This window comes from Oncorhynchus clarkii, chromosome 4, assembly GCF_045791955.1.
Source record: "Oncorhynchus clarkii lewisi isolate Uvic-CL-2024 chromosome 4, UVic_Ocla_1.0, whole genome shotgun sequence".
Classification (NCBI taxonomy): domain Eukaryota; kingdom Metazoa; phylum Chordata; class Actinopteri; order Salmoniformes; family Salmonidae; genus Oncorhynchus; species Oncorhynchus clarkii.
This window is the reverse complement of record NC_092150.1, coordinates 57221102-57239015: the sequence shown is the minus strand read 5'-3', so window position 1 is coordinate 57239015 and position 17914 is coordinate 57221102. Positions and strand designations below refer to the sequence as shown.

General features: G+C 40.4%; 1 protein-coding gene across 2 annotated transcripts; it reads right to left on the bottom strand.

Annotated features, from left to right (window-relative positions):
- Nucleotides 1-234: 234 nt before the first annotated feature.
- Nucleotides 235-17604, bottom strand: LOC139406984 (adenosine 3'-phospho 5'-phosphosulfate transporter 1-like). 2 transcript variants are annotated; one of them, XM_071150202.1, is made up of 4 exons: nt 17100-17604; nt 13135-13325; nt 12714-12874; nt 235-7545 (listed from the first exon to the last, which is right to left on the bottom strand). In XM_071150202.1, exons 1-4 carry the CDS (start codon nt 17117-17119, stop codon nt 6613-6615), a joined length of 1305 nt encoding a protein of 434 aa, XP_071006303.1. In that variant the 5' UTR covers nt 17120-17604; the 3' UTR covers nt 235-6612. The 2 variants fall into 2 exon arrangements, with proteins under 2 accessions (XP_071006303.1, XP_071006302.1); XM_071150201.1 differs by having other exon boundaries at nt 17372-17579.
- Between the last annotated feature and the right edge of the window lie 310 nt (nt 17605-17914).

Genomic DNA, 17914 nt, shown 5'->3' with positions numbered 1-17914 from the left:
CCTACTGGATTAAGAGAACACCATCTTGTCCTCAGGTTACAATAACAAGAGGTCATAAGCTTTTATGATCAATCATCAAAATGTGTTCAGGAAATAATTAATCAGTAGTTTAGAGTAAGCCCCCCTAGGTCAGTTACATCTCATAGCACCCTGGCCTTTTCAATAACAACCCCCAAAAAATTCAAGATGGAAATCATAAATTCCAAGTCTTATAAAAACAAAAAACATTCGAAGTCATGTATTTAATTTAATGATTTAAAATTAAAATAAATCAATCTAGCCTACTAGTTGAAATACTACAATGATAAAAAAAACAGAAAGTACCGGTTACATTGCATTTCCCTTGTATGCAGAGGTCCTCATCCACACCAAACCCTAAGCCTGTCCAATCGATCCTTCACATTCTAGAGAGAGCGTCAACCATCACCATCCATTCAGGCCACATTAAAACATTCACACATGAAAGAACAGACAACAGTGCAGCTCTCCTCAAAATAAAGCATGTCATTATGGACAGATAAAAAATGCTAGTAATCCATCATAAGGAACATGTACTGTATGCGACTACGCTCCATGTGCCCAAAAAGATTACAGTTTCAATTGAAGCAAAAGATCCCAAGACAATGTTTACAAAGGTTTGCATTGCTTTCTTCCCCAGGCAATGTTGAAGACTATGTGAAAACCATTGACCTATCATGAATATGCCACGTCCCACGACCCATGCTATGACATTTGCTTTGCCAGTAGTACAGTACAGTAGTTTAACTGTAGTCCTTATCTAAGGCTGATAAAGATGGGGCTAACCATCCATTCAGACATCACCACCCTCAGCCTTGTCGTCAGAAACCAGAAGCATCCTGTTTTCAGGGAAAAGCAGAGAAGCAGAGCCGAAGCCTGAAAACCAAATACTTCCGGTTTCTTCCGACCCCACTCACACATTTATTTTACGGGTGCTACGTTAGGTTAAAACACCAACTGACATTGAAACAAAAGTGTCAAACTAATGCAAACAGAACATCAAAAGAATGTGCAGTGCCTTGCAAAAGTATTCAGACCTCTAGGATTTCTTCACATTTTATTGTTTTACAAAGTATTACAATTGATTGAATTGTCATTTTGTGTCAACAATCTACACAAAATACTCTGTCAAAGCGGAAGAAAAAAAATCTTATTTTTCATTAATAAACATTTTAAAACATATAGTTGTTGCATAAGTATTCCGTTCCCTGAGTCCATACATGTTAGAAACACCTTTGGCAGCAATTACAGCTGTAAGTCTAAAGCCTTGTTCACACTGTAGGCCTTAATGCGCAAATCTTTTTGGACTACTGTACTGACTGTCCAAACAGCAAGTTACAAGTGACCAAATCAGATGTGTAGGTTCAGACAGCAGACATTTGCTGACAAGGCTACACTTTTTTAGCTAGCCACAGCAGTCAACTAGCTAGCAAAGTAGTTGTTTAGCTTTCTAGCACATTCACTAATTTGTTTGTAAACAATTACCAAGCTAGTTAGCTACCACATGTGCGTGTCAAACTGTCAACAGAGTAGCTAGCAAGCAACAAGATAAGCCGAATAACAGTCTAAAAACCACTTGAGGGTAAATAAATCAGACTGGACTGTACAGACATGGCCAGGAATCAGATTTGTATCTGACTTCAAAGTACCTACGAAGGTGGTTTGAAATGTGACTTGAAATTGCCGATTCCATGTGCTTTTTGGCTGTTCAGACTGCAGGAAAAAGAACAGATTAAAATCGGATATGCAAATAAATATGATTGAGTCACTTCAAACTGCCAATGTGAACATGGCTTGGGCTTTGCACACCTGAATTGTGCAATATTTGCCTATTAATCTTTTCAAAATTCTTCAAGCTCTGTCAAGATGTTGGGGATTAAGGCTGGACAGCAATTTTCAAGTCTTACCATAGTATTTCCACCATGCTTGAAAATAAGGAGGCAGTTATTCAGTGATGTGTGGTGTTGGATTTGCCCCAAACATAGGGATTAGAATTTAGGCCCAAAAAGTGTATGCCTTTGCCATGTTTTTTTTGCAGTATTACTTTAGCGCCTTGTTGCATACAAGATGCATATTTTGGAATAGTTTTATTTAGTATATTTGTGTTCCTCTCACTGTCATTTAGGTCATTATTGTAGAGTCACTACAATGTTGTTGATCCGTCCTCAGTTCTGTCCCATCACAGCCATTGTACTCTGTAACCGTTTTAAAATAACCAATGGCCTCATGGTGACATCCCTGAGCAGTTTAATTCCGGTCCTGCAGCTCAGTTCAGAGGTACGACTATCTTTGAAGTGTCTGGGAGGTTTAATACACAATGCACTGCATCATTATTAACTAGACCATGCTAAAATATATTCAATGTCTGACTTGTTATTGTTACCCATCTACCAACCACTGCCATTTTTAAGAGGCATTCGTAAAGCTCCCTGGTCTTTGTAGTTGAATCTGTGATTGAAATTCAATACTTGACTGAGGGACCTCACAGATGTACAGTGCATTCGGAAAGTATTCAGACCCCTTACACATTTCCAAATTTTGTTACCTTACAGCCTTATTGTAAAATGTATTATATTTATATTTCTCCTCATCAATCTACACACAATACAACAGTTTTTTTGAAATTTTAGCAAATGTATTAAAAAAACAACAACAGAAATACCTAATTTACACAAGTATTCAGACCCTTTGCTATGAGACTCAAAATGGAGCTCAGGTGCGTCCGGTTTCCATTAATCATCCTTGAGATGTTTCTACAACTTCATTGGAGTCCACCTGTGGTAAATTCAATTGATTGGACATGTTTTGGAAAGGCCACACACCTGTCTATATAAGGTCACACAGTTGACAGTGCATGTCAGAGCAAAAACCAAGCCATGAGGTCGAAGGAATTGTCCGTAGAGCACCGAGACAAGATTGTGGCGAGGCACAGATCTGGGGAAGGCTCCCAAAACATTTCTGCAGCATTGAAGGTCCCCAAGAACACATTGGCCTCCATTATTCTTAAATGGAAGAAGTTTGGAAACCAGATTCTCTGGTCTGATGAAAGCAAGAATTAACTCTTTGGCCTGAATGCCAAGCGTCACGTCTGGAGGAAACCTGGCACCATCCCTACGGTGAAGCATGGTGGTGGCAGCATTATGCTGTGGGGATGTTTTTCAGCGGCAGGGACTGGTAGACTAGTCAGGATCGAGGGAAAGGAACAGAGTAATGTACAGAGAGCTCCTTGATGAAAACCTGCTCCAGAACACTCAGGACCTCAGACTGGGGCACAGGTTCACCTTCCAACAGAACAACAACCCTAAGCACACAGATAAGACAACCGGGAGTGGTTTTGTGACAAGTCTCTGAGTGGCCCAGCCAGAGCCCGGACTTGAATCCGATTGAACATCTCTGGAGACCTGGACATAGATGTGCATTCAACCTTACAGAGCTTAAGAGGATCTGCAGAGAAGAATGTGAGAAAATCCACAAATACAGGTGTGCCAAGCGTGTAGGGTCATATGCAAGAAGACTCCAGGCTGTTATCGCTGCCAAAGGTGCTTCAACAAAGTACTGAGTAAAGGGTCTAAATACTTATGTAAAATGTTTTTTTTTGTTTGTAATAAATTTCCCAAAAATTCAAAACCTGTTTTTGCTTTGTCATTATGTGGTGTTGTGTGTAGATTGACAAAAATCTATTTAATCCATTTTAGATTGAGGCTGTAACGTAGCAAAATCTGGAGTCAAGGGGTCTGAATACTTTCCGAATACACTTTATGTAAGGGGGACAAAGGAAGGGTTAGTCATTTAAAATAATGTCAACCCATATTATTTCACACAGTAAGTCCATGTAACTTATGTGATTTGATAAGCTAAATTTGACTCCTTAACTAATTTAAGGGCTGAATACTTATGCAAAGACTATATTTCGCATATTTTTTATTAAAAGAAATCCACTTTGACAGAGTATTTTGTGCATATTGTTGACAAAATTACAATTAAATTCATTTTCATCCCACTTTGTAACAAAATGTGATATAATCAAAGGGGTCTGGATACTTTTGCAAGGCACTGTATAGCCAATAAGACATGTGTACAGCCTATACATAGGACATTTATATTGTTGTGAGTCATTCACTTATCTCAAGTGTTGAAGCAAAAGCAGATTGGCTGAACCAAAGTTACTGACAAAGAGAGCTGTAAATTTGAATGTACAACTTTATAAAATGTGAATGCAGTTTGTCAAATCTTTTAGTTGTCTCTATGGGTGATTATTGAATTTATGGCTTGTTTGAATACAAATTCACATTTGAAATTACATTTCATAATACCAGAACAACTGGTCTACAGTACCAGTCAAAAGTTTGTACACACCTACTCATTCAAGGGTTTCTTTATTTTTACTATTTTCTACATTGTAGAATAATAGCGAAGACATCAAACCATAAGAGAATGTCAAGAGTGTGCAAAGCTGTCATCAAGGCAAAGGGTGACTACTTTGAAGAATCTCAAATATGAAATATATTTTGATTTAACACTTTTTTGGTTACTACATGATTCAATATGTTATTTCATAGTTTTGATGTCTTCACTATTATTCTACAATGTAGAAAAACCTTGAAATGAGTAGGTGTGTCCAAACTTTTGACTGGTACTGTTATGTCCTGTTCCAAATGATTTCTAGTCTACCCATTAATGATTGTTAGTGTAAGATAGTGTAACAAATAATTCAAGTATTTGGTTTGATTGTAAAGCTGTACACGTAGGGCTAAATGAATTGCCTGCCAATTGGAAATCCTCCACTTTGTCTGGGTCAGCCAGGCCACTAAATGAATGCTACCATACTTAAACTTACATTCGGTATGAAAATGTATGGCATTTATCCAAATCAAATACTTCAATGATATGGTTTGCCTAGTTGAATCCTACACCAACAAAACAAGAGAACAAATAATTGTGCAGGCTGTTTGTTCCAAGAGCTGAAGTTCGAGTCATTCCGCCTGGTTGCAACTCTTGCTGGCATTTGACAGTTAATTGTCTTTTACCTGACCTAACGTAAGTGCGTCTTATTCAAAAATAAGATGGGCATCTTGAATGCTGCTTGAAATCTCTCTGTCCCCTCACTCCATATGAAGTAGAACGTAGTAACTCTGCAAAGCTCTTTTTGATGGTCTGCTGGTAAGCTGTGCATTTATTCTTGTGATGCTAGGAAAATAGTAAAACATTTTCGGTGGGGTCACTCTGTAACTTTCCTCATCATACACTATGGTAAGCCATGAGGAACAACACATCAGTCAACTAAAGATGTATGAACTATGCTATTCTTATGATCTGAAAGGGCGGTAAATTTGACTTGAGATCCGTCTGACACAACCTGGACGTTCGTGTAAATCCTTCCTCGATCTCAATGGTAGACTTCTTTAGTTAAGCACATAGATCTCAAGTCAGAATAATGCCAAAAGTGAGACCTCTACCATACCTGCTTCTTTATATGAAACAAATAAAATATTCTCAAGCAGCATTACCTGATCATGAACTGGTAATGATTACAAACATTTCTCTCATGCCATGTCCAAAATGTACAACAATGCAATTATTAGTTTTAAACTAAATTGATGCAGTATCTACACAGAGATGATCCAAAACGGGACCTTACTTGGGGCCTGCTCACCATAGTATCTCATGTCCTCTTTTCATAGAGGCCTTATAAGCTTAATATAGTGCCATTCACAATATTACATTACTCATAGCTGAAGGCTTGCAGTATACAGCTCATGTACTAGTGATTACCCCAAAACTACAAACATCAGATTTTTCGTTCTTTGACTGCAGCTCCAGAAGCATATCGCAAAGGCTGAAATCAATAGCCATTTTATTAGTTGTTTACATTTGACATGCCAATGTTGCATGCGTTTGAACTGGGTTTGACAGACAAAACGTACAAGCGACGATTGCTGTGTAATTTTGGGGTCATAGACACTTAAACGGGCATGACTGCTGACTTGTCCAGCCGAATCACTCCCATTGACCTGTACCCTTGAAACCTGACCCTAGGCAACACAGTGACTAAGGTCTGAATTTAATGACCGACTCTTTTGGCATAGAGAAACTACGTCACTACGTCATATACATTCTGGGGACTCTCCCAACAAATCAAGAGGCAGATATGACAGAACGTCGTGATTTTGCAGGCAATAACTTTGCAGTGGTTTTAGTTAAGGTAGTTGATGCAAACTATCCACTTGCATAATTCACTCATTAAAAATAACCTCTGTGATAATTTGGCATTTTATTCAAGCAGATAAAGTAGTGACTTAGGCAGTGACATAATTCCTCTATGACAAGAGTCCATCATTGAAATCAGACCCTAGTCACTGTGTTGCCTAGGGTTGGGTTTTTGAGACTAATTGACCTGTGTGACGACGGCTCGGTGCGTGTCAAGTCAAACACCTTTAAAAAGGCATTAGAATCCCTTTCTGTACCTTTCCTATGCAAAGTAGAAACCCAATAAATGAACACAAAAAGTCAAAAGAGACACACAGAGACAGAAAAAAAACCCAACGAAAACGTGGCTTTAGTTTTTGTTTTTCCAGTTCCCTCAGACTCCTCCTCCTAGACCTTCTGCACCTGTGGCTGCGGCGCCCTGCGTCCTGCCTTCATGCGGATGCGGGCGTAGACGCGCAGGAAGAGGGCGAGGAAGACCACGGCCATGCCGAAGCCCCCCACCATTGTGACGGCGTGGCCATACAGGAAACAGGAGAGCAGGATGGCGATGGCCTGTCGAAGGGTCATGATGATGGTGAAGATGGCGGCGCCGAACTGTGCAATGGTGTAGAAGATGAAGAGCTGGCCGCATGCTGAGCACACCGACAACAGCACGGCATGGAATGCAAACTCCGAATGTCGCGTCATGAAGGCCAGCGAGTCGAAGAAGGCGCCCTGCTCCAGCAGAGAGCCCACGGTGAAGAGGCAGGAGAAGAGGTTGACGCCGAACATCATCTGTACCGACGACATCTTGCACTTGAACAGGTTGTCCTGCCAGTTGGACGTGAAGCTGTCGAAGACGATGTAGCCGACCAAGATGACCACGCCGCTGAACGTTGTTACCGTAGACGGGTGCTTACCGGTCGTGCTCGTCAACAAGAACATGCTGACGCCCAGAGAGATCAGAGCCGCCGTCAGGTACTCCCAGTACTCGTAGCTCTTGTGCGACACAATCTTACCCATTAGCATGACGGGGATCACTTTAGAGGCTTTAGCCAGCACCTGGGTGGGGAAGCTGATGTACTTGAGGGCCTCGTACTGGCACCAGCTGCTGAGGACGTTGGAGAGCGAGGCAAACGAGTATTTATACATGGGCGCACCGTGGCGAGGCTGCTTGAATAGGAGACACCACAGGCCAGACACAGTCAGCGCCAGGATGCGGTTCATGAACACCAGGAACTGGGAGTCCTTGAAGCGCTCACCCTCCTCCTCGGGGGTGGAGGCCCCGTACGAGCGTGTCATCACCCTCTCCTGTAGGACACCCCATGTCAGGTAGGATGTCTGGAGAGAAAACAAGATAACATAGATAAGGAGACTAAACTGTATGACGTACATGAGATATAATTGTGAATATGTTGGTATCGCTGTTTAGTCTTTCACACTTGTGGGAATTGGCCTATATTGACAGTAGTGTTGCACGGTACACCGGTACCATGGTAATATCATGGTACCAAAACATCACAATAACAACATTTTAGAATACCGTAGTATCGTTTCATATGATACAACCACATTTTTCTGCCCTACTAATCTAAAGAACCTGCTGGCGCCTGTAATAAAACATTTATAAAGTCAGCTACATTTAAGCAACAGCCACTAGTCTCTTGTATGCGCAGGTCCCATAATATCCACTTCACTTTCATGCACATATCACGTGCGGCAGCTATAACCAGCCAGCCACATACCCTACCTGCCCTCACTCACCTGCTTCTCGCTAATTATTGGTTTGATAAAAAACGTTGTTCAGTCATGTTACCTAGCTAGCGAACAACCTGGTAGGTCTAGGCAGATTTGATTGACCCAGGAAGAAAGGAAAAGGGTCTGCTACTCATGAGATGTGCTTCAAAGGTAAGATTAATATAGGCCTAATGCAAACCTAAACTATATCAATACATCTCTCTTTCTGGTGCTCTTTAAATTTGGTTAGGTGCCTAATGAAATCAAGCTTTATTTATATAGCACATTTCAGACATGAATGCAACACAATGCGCCTCACAGAAAAAAACTAATAAACAATGAAAAATTAAATATTTACTTCGCAAGAAACACAAGAGGATAAACAACTGAAAGTCTAACGTTTTAAAAGTTGGAAGCAGTGTGTGTGTGTTTGTGGGAGAGAGGGAGACAGGAAGGGAGAGTGTGTGTGATTGTGTTAACTGAAGAGTAAAGAAGGTTTCATGCAGTGTTTTCCCCTTACTGCTACAATGACATGGAGATCATTATGCATGTACAGTTGAAGTCGGAAGTTTACGTACACTTCGGTTGGAGTCATTAAAACTTGTTTTTCAACCACTCCACAAATTTCTTGTTAACAAACTATAGTTTTGGCAAGTTGGTTAGGACATCTACTTTGTAAATGACAAGTAATTTTTCCAACAATTGTTTACAGACAGATTATTTCACCTGTATCACAACTCCAGTGGGTCAGAAGTTTACATACAAAAATTGACTGTGCCTTCAAACAGCTTGGAAAATTCCAGAAAATGATGTTATGGCTTTAGAAGCTTCTGATAGGCTAATTGATATCATTTGAGTCAATTGGAGGTGTACCTGTGGATGTATTTCTAGGCCTACCTTCAAATTCAGTGCCTCTTTGCTTGACATCATGGGAAAAATCAAAAGAAATCAGCCAAGACTTAAAAAAAAAAAAAAAATTGTAGACCTCCACAAGTCTGGCTCATCCCTGGGGGCAATTTCCAAACGCCTAAAGGTACCACCGTTCATCTGTACAAACAATAGTACGCAAGTATAAACACCATGGGACCACGCAGCCTTCATACCGCTAAGGAAGGAGACGTGTTCTGTCTCCTAGAGATCCGAAAAGTGCAAATCAATCCCAGAACAACAGCAAAGGACCTTGTGAAGATGCTGGAGGAAACAGGTACATAAGTATCTATATCCACAGTAAAACGAGTCCTATATCACCATAACCTGAAAGGCCACTCAGCAAGGTAGAAGCCACTGCTCCAAAACCGCCATAAAAAATCCAGAATATGGTTTGCAACTGCACATGGGGACAAAGATCGTACTTTTTGGAGAAATGTCCTCTGGTCTGATGAAACAAAAAATAGAACTGTTTGGCCATAATGACCATTGTTATGTTTGGAGGAAAAGGGGGGAGGCTTGCAAGCCAAAGAACACCATCCCAACCGTGAAGCATGGGGGTGGCAGCATCAGTGGAGGTGCTTTGCTGCAGGAGGGACTGGTGCACTTCACAAAAAAGATGGCATCATGAGGCAGGAAAATAATGTGGATATATTGAAGCAACATCTAAAGACATCAGTCAGGAAGTTAAAGCTTGGTCGCAAATGGGTCTTCCAAATGGACAATGACCCCAAGCATGCTTCTAAAGCATACATCACAAAGCCCTGACCTCAATCCCATAGAAAATTTGTGGGCAGAACTGAAAAAGCGTGTGTGAGCGAGGAGGCCAACAAACCTGACTCCAGTTACACCAGCTCTGTCAGGAGGAATGGGACAAAATTCACCCAACTTATTGTGGGAAGCTTGTGGAAGGCTACCCGAAACGTTTGACCCAAGTTCAACAATTTAAAGGCAATGCTACCAAATACTAATTGAGTGTATGTAAACTTCTGACCCACTGGGAATGTGATGAAAGAAATCAAATCTGAAATAAATAATTCTCTCTATTATTATTCAGACATTTCACATTCTTAAAATAAAGTGGTGATCCTAGCTGACCTAAAACATGGAATTTTTACGAGGATTAAATGTCAGGAATTGTGAAAAACTGAGTTTAAATGTATTTGGCTAAGGTGTATGTAAACTTCCGACTTCAACTGTAGGTAGCATGAAAGGCATGAACCCTGCTTTTTGTGTGTGTAGGCTGTACACTCTTCCTCAGTCTCTCATTCATAATTTGACAAGCACTTGATAACGCATCGAATTTCCCGGCGGAATCCCCTTTGTGTGGCCGTAATGTTCTTATCCAATTCCGAGGTGCATATTGAAGATATTGGAAGAACTGTCCACATTTACTTTTAGTCAGCCAACAAGATGAGTAGGCCTAACAAACAGCAAAAGCACTAGTCTATTGTTACTGTAATTGAATTATTCCAATATGTTTTCATTAATTTAATTCCCTTAATCTATTTCATGAGAATTTGTAAGATTCTTTTTTGCATAAAATAGACGGAGACCAGTCTTATCAATAATATAAGTATTTATTCTCGGAGCGCGCTGCCACGTTACCACGAGCAACAGTTTATATACAATAACATGACGTCATTTCATTGCTTCTAGAATGAATCCCCTCCTCCCGACCTAGAATTAAGTGAGTTTAAAAGTTAATTCCAACTCACTAACACACACACAGTTCACACAACATAACTGAATTAACTCTTGACCCCTCATCATTATCGATCACCACTTAGCTGACAGTTCTAATTAACAGAAAACTTAAGAATGCACTCACTGCCTTATCTAAAACACCCCAGAGCTAAGTTTTGTCGGTTCAACAATAGGGTCGGTAACCTATCTGCTTACTTCACCCACAACCCATTCCTCTCTAGAATAGTTTAGAATGGTGTTTGTTATATTTAATTACTCCTTGTTCATGCCACATAATCCCTTCTTATGAACTAACCTTATTAATCAGATATTGTAAAACAGGGTATAGTTTACTTAGTTACAGTTCTAAAAATAGGGATATTGTTTAGTCATTTATTCATAATATTCCTAACATCTATGTCAATCTACTGTCCCCCATATTACAAAAGATGAACTATTCTATTCTGTGTGAAAAATAAATATTCCAAACAAATGAATACAACCACTACCATCAAAAATACTTTTTTACGCAATGAGGCTGACACAGATCAGAACATTCGGCTTAAAATGTAGGAGTAGATTATAAGCGCTAATGTTCCATTAACAGGAAAACACTATTATCAAAAGTGGCCGCAAATGCGATTATGTAATGCTTTTATTATAAAGGTGCATTTTTAATGGTGAAAATGATCTTCCCCAAACTTGAAACTCACCGCTGCTTATGTATGCCAGTTAGGCTCTCACCCACTGTAAAGCGGATTAATGTGCTTAATTTGAAGAAGTTATTTGTACACTTTAGTTGTGATACAAACCTTATCAAAACATATAGGTCAATGGGCTAGGCTACGAGGTGTGCGACTATGATTAGAAAAAGTCACACAAAAAAAGGCATTGTTTTACACTGGGCTTCATTCACAAGTGATAATATATAATTCACAAGTGATAGGCTAATATTGTCACCCATCAGACTATTATTGATTAAATCTTGTCTTTACATATACTAAATAAAATATGTGGGAAATTTGTTTTGATTTAGAATGGACTATTATAATTTTCAAAAAAATACACGTTATCTATGTACTTAAATTGTGAATGGAGGACGCTTTTCCCGTTGTTCATTTTCATGCCAGCTTGGTAGGTTATACTCCTGTCGTTAAGAGAAGCAATGTGCTTAATATTAGGAAAGTTGAGAAATAAATATAGTAGGCCTAGCCTATAGAAAGCTTTATAGAGGCCTTCAAAACTTTCTCACACAATTGCATAGCCTATAGAAATGTTGCGCAACATGAGCTCATGGGCTCTCTTGAAGTGTTTGATTTGCATTGATGTCAGTGATTATTTAACCTTTATTTAACTAGGCAAGTCAGTTAAGAACACCTTCTTATTTACAATGACAGCCTACCCCGGCCAAACCCGGACGATGCTGGGCCAATTGTGCGCCGCCCCATGGGACTCCCAATCACGGCCAGATGTGATGCAGCCTTAACCCGGGACTGCAGTGAAGCCTCTTGCACTGAGATGCAGTGCCTTAGACCGCTGCGCCACTCGGGACACCAGAGTGCTGGGTACCAGGCAGTTATCAAGTTTGGTAGGCTATTAATGACCATCAGCAGCATCAGAGCTTGGAGAAGCCCAATTACTGTGACTAAACGGTCACGTGGAATTTGACTGCCTTCCTGAATTGTGACTGCCGGTTTGGTGGTAAAACAGTCACAGTAACAGCCCTAGTCATGCGTGCATTCAGGTGCATGTTCCGCAGTGAATTTTCTTCATAATATACAAACATATGCTCATTCTGTTCAGAACAACCCAGGGTATGCTGCCATGTCATCTTTTAACCGTTCATCAAACATAGTGATCATAAACGTTGACAGTATATGACATGAGTTTTATGAATTGGAAATGTGAAGTGCACATTTGGACTCAGGTGTTTGGCTCGCTTGTATGAGATCAAAGCAGTATTTATTATAATCATCAACATCTCACCATTTATTTCACGTTACTGTACAGCCACTGCATTCCAATTTATGTGCTTATCAGTGCCCAAATCTGCAATTTTCAACCCATATACAGCATTGAGTGCAAAGGGCTACAACTAGAAAATCTACCCAATCAAAATTCAATACATTTGATTTATATAGCCCTTTTAACTACTTTACCTGAAGTCCCGCAGCACAGAAGACTAACTTGAAGGCTTGTCTGGCCGACGAGCCCGAGTCAGCGTCATTTCTCGGAGCTATGGACACGTCGTCCAGGAGACCAGTCTTCGATTCACTACCAAACACACAGGCCTTTATGACAGGATAGCAAATGCCACGACCTGGGAGGGGAAAACACTGGTCAGGAAGATATTTTAAGGTCCAGAACACATCAACCATTCACTGATTCATCAAAACAAACACAATGATCATGTTAACATAGAGAAACTGTGAATTGCAACTTGAAGGATACACCGAGCTTTAACAGATAGAATTCAGAATTAATGTGGAGAAAAATTGTAGGTCTATTTGTGTGCGTATCGTTCTGCGTGCGTGCCAGCATATATGCGTGCATTATCACCAGTCTGTAGAACATCCACACCTGTTTCGAGGTAGTTGATCCTCTTGAAGTAGCCGATGAGAAAGTAGCCAGGTATGATGATGGTGGCGTAGCCCAGCACGTTGAGGAAGAACCGGAACAACCACACGTCGTGCCAGTCCTGTAGTAACGAAGACTCTTTGTCAGCCGCCAGCGTAGACGGGAGGAGGATCAGCACCAGGCCAGGCCAAAGCCTTCAGCAAATACAGGATAAAAGTACTAGTATTAGTACCGGAGGCATGGCAGGTAAGTTCTGTAATAGACTGGTTAACTATAATAAACTCTCAGCAGCATGTTTTCCCCACATGGTTTTAGAGTGATGGATTGAAATACTGCAGAAGCTTCTCTGATGATATATTAAAACTTAAGATTCTAGTATTTATTTACAACTTTAGTAGATTATGTGACTTGGGTGGGACATATTGGAAGGTGGGGGACACACAGTGTAATTTAAAGCATAATTAACACATAAACACCCATTGGCCTGAAAGCAGAGTAAAGAGAAGAGACGATCCATTTCTAACAGACCCGTATTTATACAGGTAACACAACCGATTTCCACCTGTCATGTTCACACTGATCCTTAACACTAGCATCCTTTTCCACAGATGCCACTAATTTACCTGCACACACCAATAGCTCTCCTCTCCGTTACCCATCTGGGGAGGAAGGGGATGACCTAATTAGGCCGTGTGAAAGGTGTGCTCCCTCCCTGGCTGCTGTGGCACAGTAGTGGATCACTTTCACTGGGAGGGAGGGCCCCCACCTCGTCCTTCACCCCAGAGGCCTGCCTACCTCTGCCTGCATGCCTGACTGACTCACACAAACAGAGGCTCTTTGTTTGAGACTCTACCCCCAGCCAGACCAGCCAGTCAAGCCACAGAAGCAGCAACAGGAGGAGAAGCCGCCACTGTAGCATCGCCCAGTGCAACCTGGGCTTTGAACAAGCAGCTCATTACACGGTACTGCTACCAACACTCCAGCCGTAGCTGGACTTCGTGCCCCAGTTGCTGGGATTCCATCTACTTATTGCAGGGGTCATCTTTGAAAGTTGCCCAATTGGAAAGAGGGCCGTGTTGCTTTTACAGTACCAGTCAAACATTTGGACAAACCTACTCATTCAAGGAATTTTCTTTATTTTTACTATGTTCTATGTTGTAGAATAATAGTGAAGACTTCAAAACTATGAAATAACACATTTAAAATCATGTAGTAAACAAAAAAGTGTTAAATCAAAATATATTGCCTTTGACAGCTTTGTGCACTCTTGGCATTCTCTCAACCAGCTTCATGAGGAATGCTTTTCCAACAGTATTGAATTCCCATACATGCTGAGCACTTGTTGGCTGCTTCTCCTTCACTCTGCGATCGAACTCATCCCAAACCATCTCAATTGGGTTGAGTCCGGGTGATTGTGGAGAGCAGGTCATCTGACGCAGCACCATCACTCTTCTTCTTGGTCAAATAACCCGTACACAGCCAGGTGTGTTTTGGGTCAGTTGGATGTTGAGATGTGTCTGTTACATGAACTCTGTGAAGCATTTATTTGGGCTGCAATCCGAGGTGCAGTTAACTATAATGAACGTATCCTCTGCAGCAGAGGTAACTCTGGGTCTTTTGCTGATGGTCCTCATAAGAGCCAGTTTCATCATAATGCTTGATGGTTTTTGCAACTGCACTTTAAGAAACTTAAAAGTTCTAGACCTTCATGTCTTAAAGTAATGATGGACTGTAAATTTCTCTTTGCTTATTTGAGCTGTTCTTGCCATAAGATGGACTTAGCCCTATTTGGTCAAATACTAATCTTCTGTATACCTTGTCACAACACAACTGATTGGCTCAAACACATTAAGGAAAGAAATTCCACAAATTAAATTTTAATAAGGCACACCTGTTAATTGAAATGTATTCCAGGTGAGTACATCATGAGCCTGGTTGAGAGAATGCCAAGAGTGTGCAAAGCTGACATCAAAGCAAAGGTTGGATACTTTGAAGAAAATAAAATATATATTTTGATTTGTTAAAACACTTTTTGGTTATTACATGATTCCATGTGTTATTTCATAGTTTTGATGTCTTTACTAGTTTTTTACAATGCAGAAAATAGTAAAAATAAAGAAAAACCCTGGAATGAGTAGGTGTGTCCAAACTTTTGACTGGTACTGTAGGTACACTGCAACAGTTAGCCAAGGTCTAATTGTTGGAATGATTAGGAATGGATTGATTGAAAAAGCTTAATTTGAAAAAATCTAGCCATTAAAGACCCTGTGCTTCACTTTGTTCCAGGATGCTCAAAAATGCAGTGGGGGAATTTATTGAAGGGACACCTTCCTTCTATAAATAAAGACTTAAGGGACAAGACTTATCTTCAGATAACATCAGATGACTTCAAAAAAGGATAGAAAAAACAAATGCATTGTTACTAAATATACATTGCATAATTGATTCTCCTCAGATGTGGAGGGAAAAATAGCTTGTTCAAGAGCTAAAATAGAACTGCTGGGTTGAGGTTTTCCTTTGAAGCTTACTAGGTCTTATGCATGCTGCCATGATAAAGATGGTATGGAAAAAGTTGGCCGAGTTGTAGGAAACCTATTGTATTCTTAATAAAAAAAGATAAACACAACATGTAAAGTGTTGGTTCCATGTTTCATGACCTGAAATAAGAGATCCCATAAAATGTTCAATTTGCACAAAAAGCATATTTCTCTCAAATTGGGTGAACACATTTGTTTACATCCCTGTTAGTGAACATTTTCTCCTTTGCCAAGATAATCCATCCACCTGACAGGTGTGGCATATCTAGAAGCTGATTAAACAGCATGATCATTACACAGGTGCACCTTGTGCTGGGGAAAATAAAAGGCCACTAACATTTGCAGCTTTGTCACACAACACCATATATTTATCAAGTTGAGGGAGTGAGCAATTGGCATGCTGACTGCAGGAATGTCCACCAAAGACAGATAATTTAGTGTTGATTTCTCTACTATAAGCCACCTTAAACGTAGTTTTAGAGAATTTGGCAGTATGCCCAACTGGCCTCACAACTGGCTTCTTCACCTGCAGGATTGTCTGAGACCAGCACATAAACAGCTGATAAAATTTAGGAGTATTTCCGTCTGTAATAAATCCTTTTTTGGAGGGAAAACTCATTCCCAGGCCCACCCATAGCTGCACCCCTGCCCAGTTGTAAACCCATAGATTAGGGCCTCATGAATTTATTTAATTTGACTGATTTCCTTATGAACTCAGTAAAACCGTTAATTGTTATGTTGCATTTATATTTTAGTTTAGTATAGTTGTAGCAAATGGCTTACTTATCGTCAAAACAGTGACATTGCATCCCTTACACACTTATAGGACTTGAGACTAGTATGTTGGCCTGAACCCATAAATGCCTAAACTGTACATGTTTTTTTCTTCTTCACATACCTGACAGGGCTGGTTCACAAACACAATAATATCCTAGAAAATCTGAACTGTCTACATTCATCAAATTGTAGTAATACAGCAAGCACTGATGGACTAAAAGCTGAAACGTATGAACAATTCAAGACAACATGCCAGATACATTTAGCAATGGCTAGGTTCTTCCTGCATTTATTCATATGGACCTAAGCGAACCTTTTCAGTGTAACTAGTCTACAACCCGTGACAAGGAAAACAATACTATTTACAAACATATACATAACTTTGATAACTTGTAATGACTTTGATTTGGGCATTTCAATCTGGGCTGTGTCAAATGTCAATACACAACACACATTCTCTACATTTCAAGGTAAGTTAGCTAACTAGCTAAACCATATCGTCGAGTGCAGTCTGACAGCTGTTTACATGGGCACGCTCACATTGACAACTGGCAGTTAGCTGTGCTAAATATATATATTTTTGCTTTACTTTGGGTTTAAAGTGAATGCAATTCCAAATGGATGGTTAGAGGCATCAGCACGATGTGTTCCTACCTCCATAAAAAAGATGGCATTTTCCACCCACCAACACTTATTCTGGTCTAACACCTGGCGTTGCGAACACGCCGAACAACTCAACCACTTTAGCTACAATGAAGCGTTTATGCAAATTAACAGAGGAAATCCTTTATGTAAAAGCTAATTTCTTTCGGGCTGGCTGTTTCCTTTCCCGGTGCCTTCACAACTTATCAATTGCCTATGTGTTCACTTCAATAAAGAATCCCCTTCAGTGGAAACCTGGAAAATGCGAAGCCGGATTTCATTACATAGCTGAGATTGTAGACCTCCGTCGCACATTGCCACCTGTAGGGCTGGAAGAATAAATGCACATGCCCGCTTTACGAGCAGTACCAAGATAGGCAGCTAGTAAAGTGGGCAAAAACGGATTCTCAAATAAAAATTCCTGATCACATTTGACGACGATTTCATGGCGACGTTGGCTAGCTAAACTCATGCGAAGAAACGAGTTCGGGTCTAACGGTTGTCTCGCACCGAACTGCGCATGTGCAATCCATCAACTCAAAGGCGTCTTCGATATACATTTGTTTTTGACGAAAATGAAAACGTGTCAGTTTATCACTTTCATGAGGTTGGAGTAATAACATCAGCTGCTTGAGACATTGGCGCGAAATATCTAGTTTGTGCCTCTAAGGAGGAATTGTTCACAAACCCCGAACTGATTATTTCGCAAGCGTTCCCGAGAAGTCTCGCGATATTGCGCCTCCGGATTTAGAAACTCTTGCCAGAACTGTATTTATAGGCTACAATATGTTCTATTTTTTCATTGTATTCACAGGAATGTCCCTGTA

Excerpts from the sequence above, each read along its gene's own strand:
- LOC139406984 (XM_071150201.1), bottom strand. The coding sequence starts at position 17,559 with ATGAGTTTAGCTAGCCAACGTCGCCATGAAATCGTCGTCAAATGTGAT. Across the intron at positions 12,875-13,134 it reads GATCAACTACCTCGAAACAG|GTCGTGGCATTTGCTATCCT; the intron begins GTGTGGATGTTC and ends TTCCCCTCCCAG. Across the intron at positions 7,546-12,713 it reads TCTGTGCTGCGGGACTTCAG|ACATCCTACCTGACATGGGG; the intron begins GTAAAGTAGTTA and ends TTTTCTCTCCAG.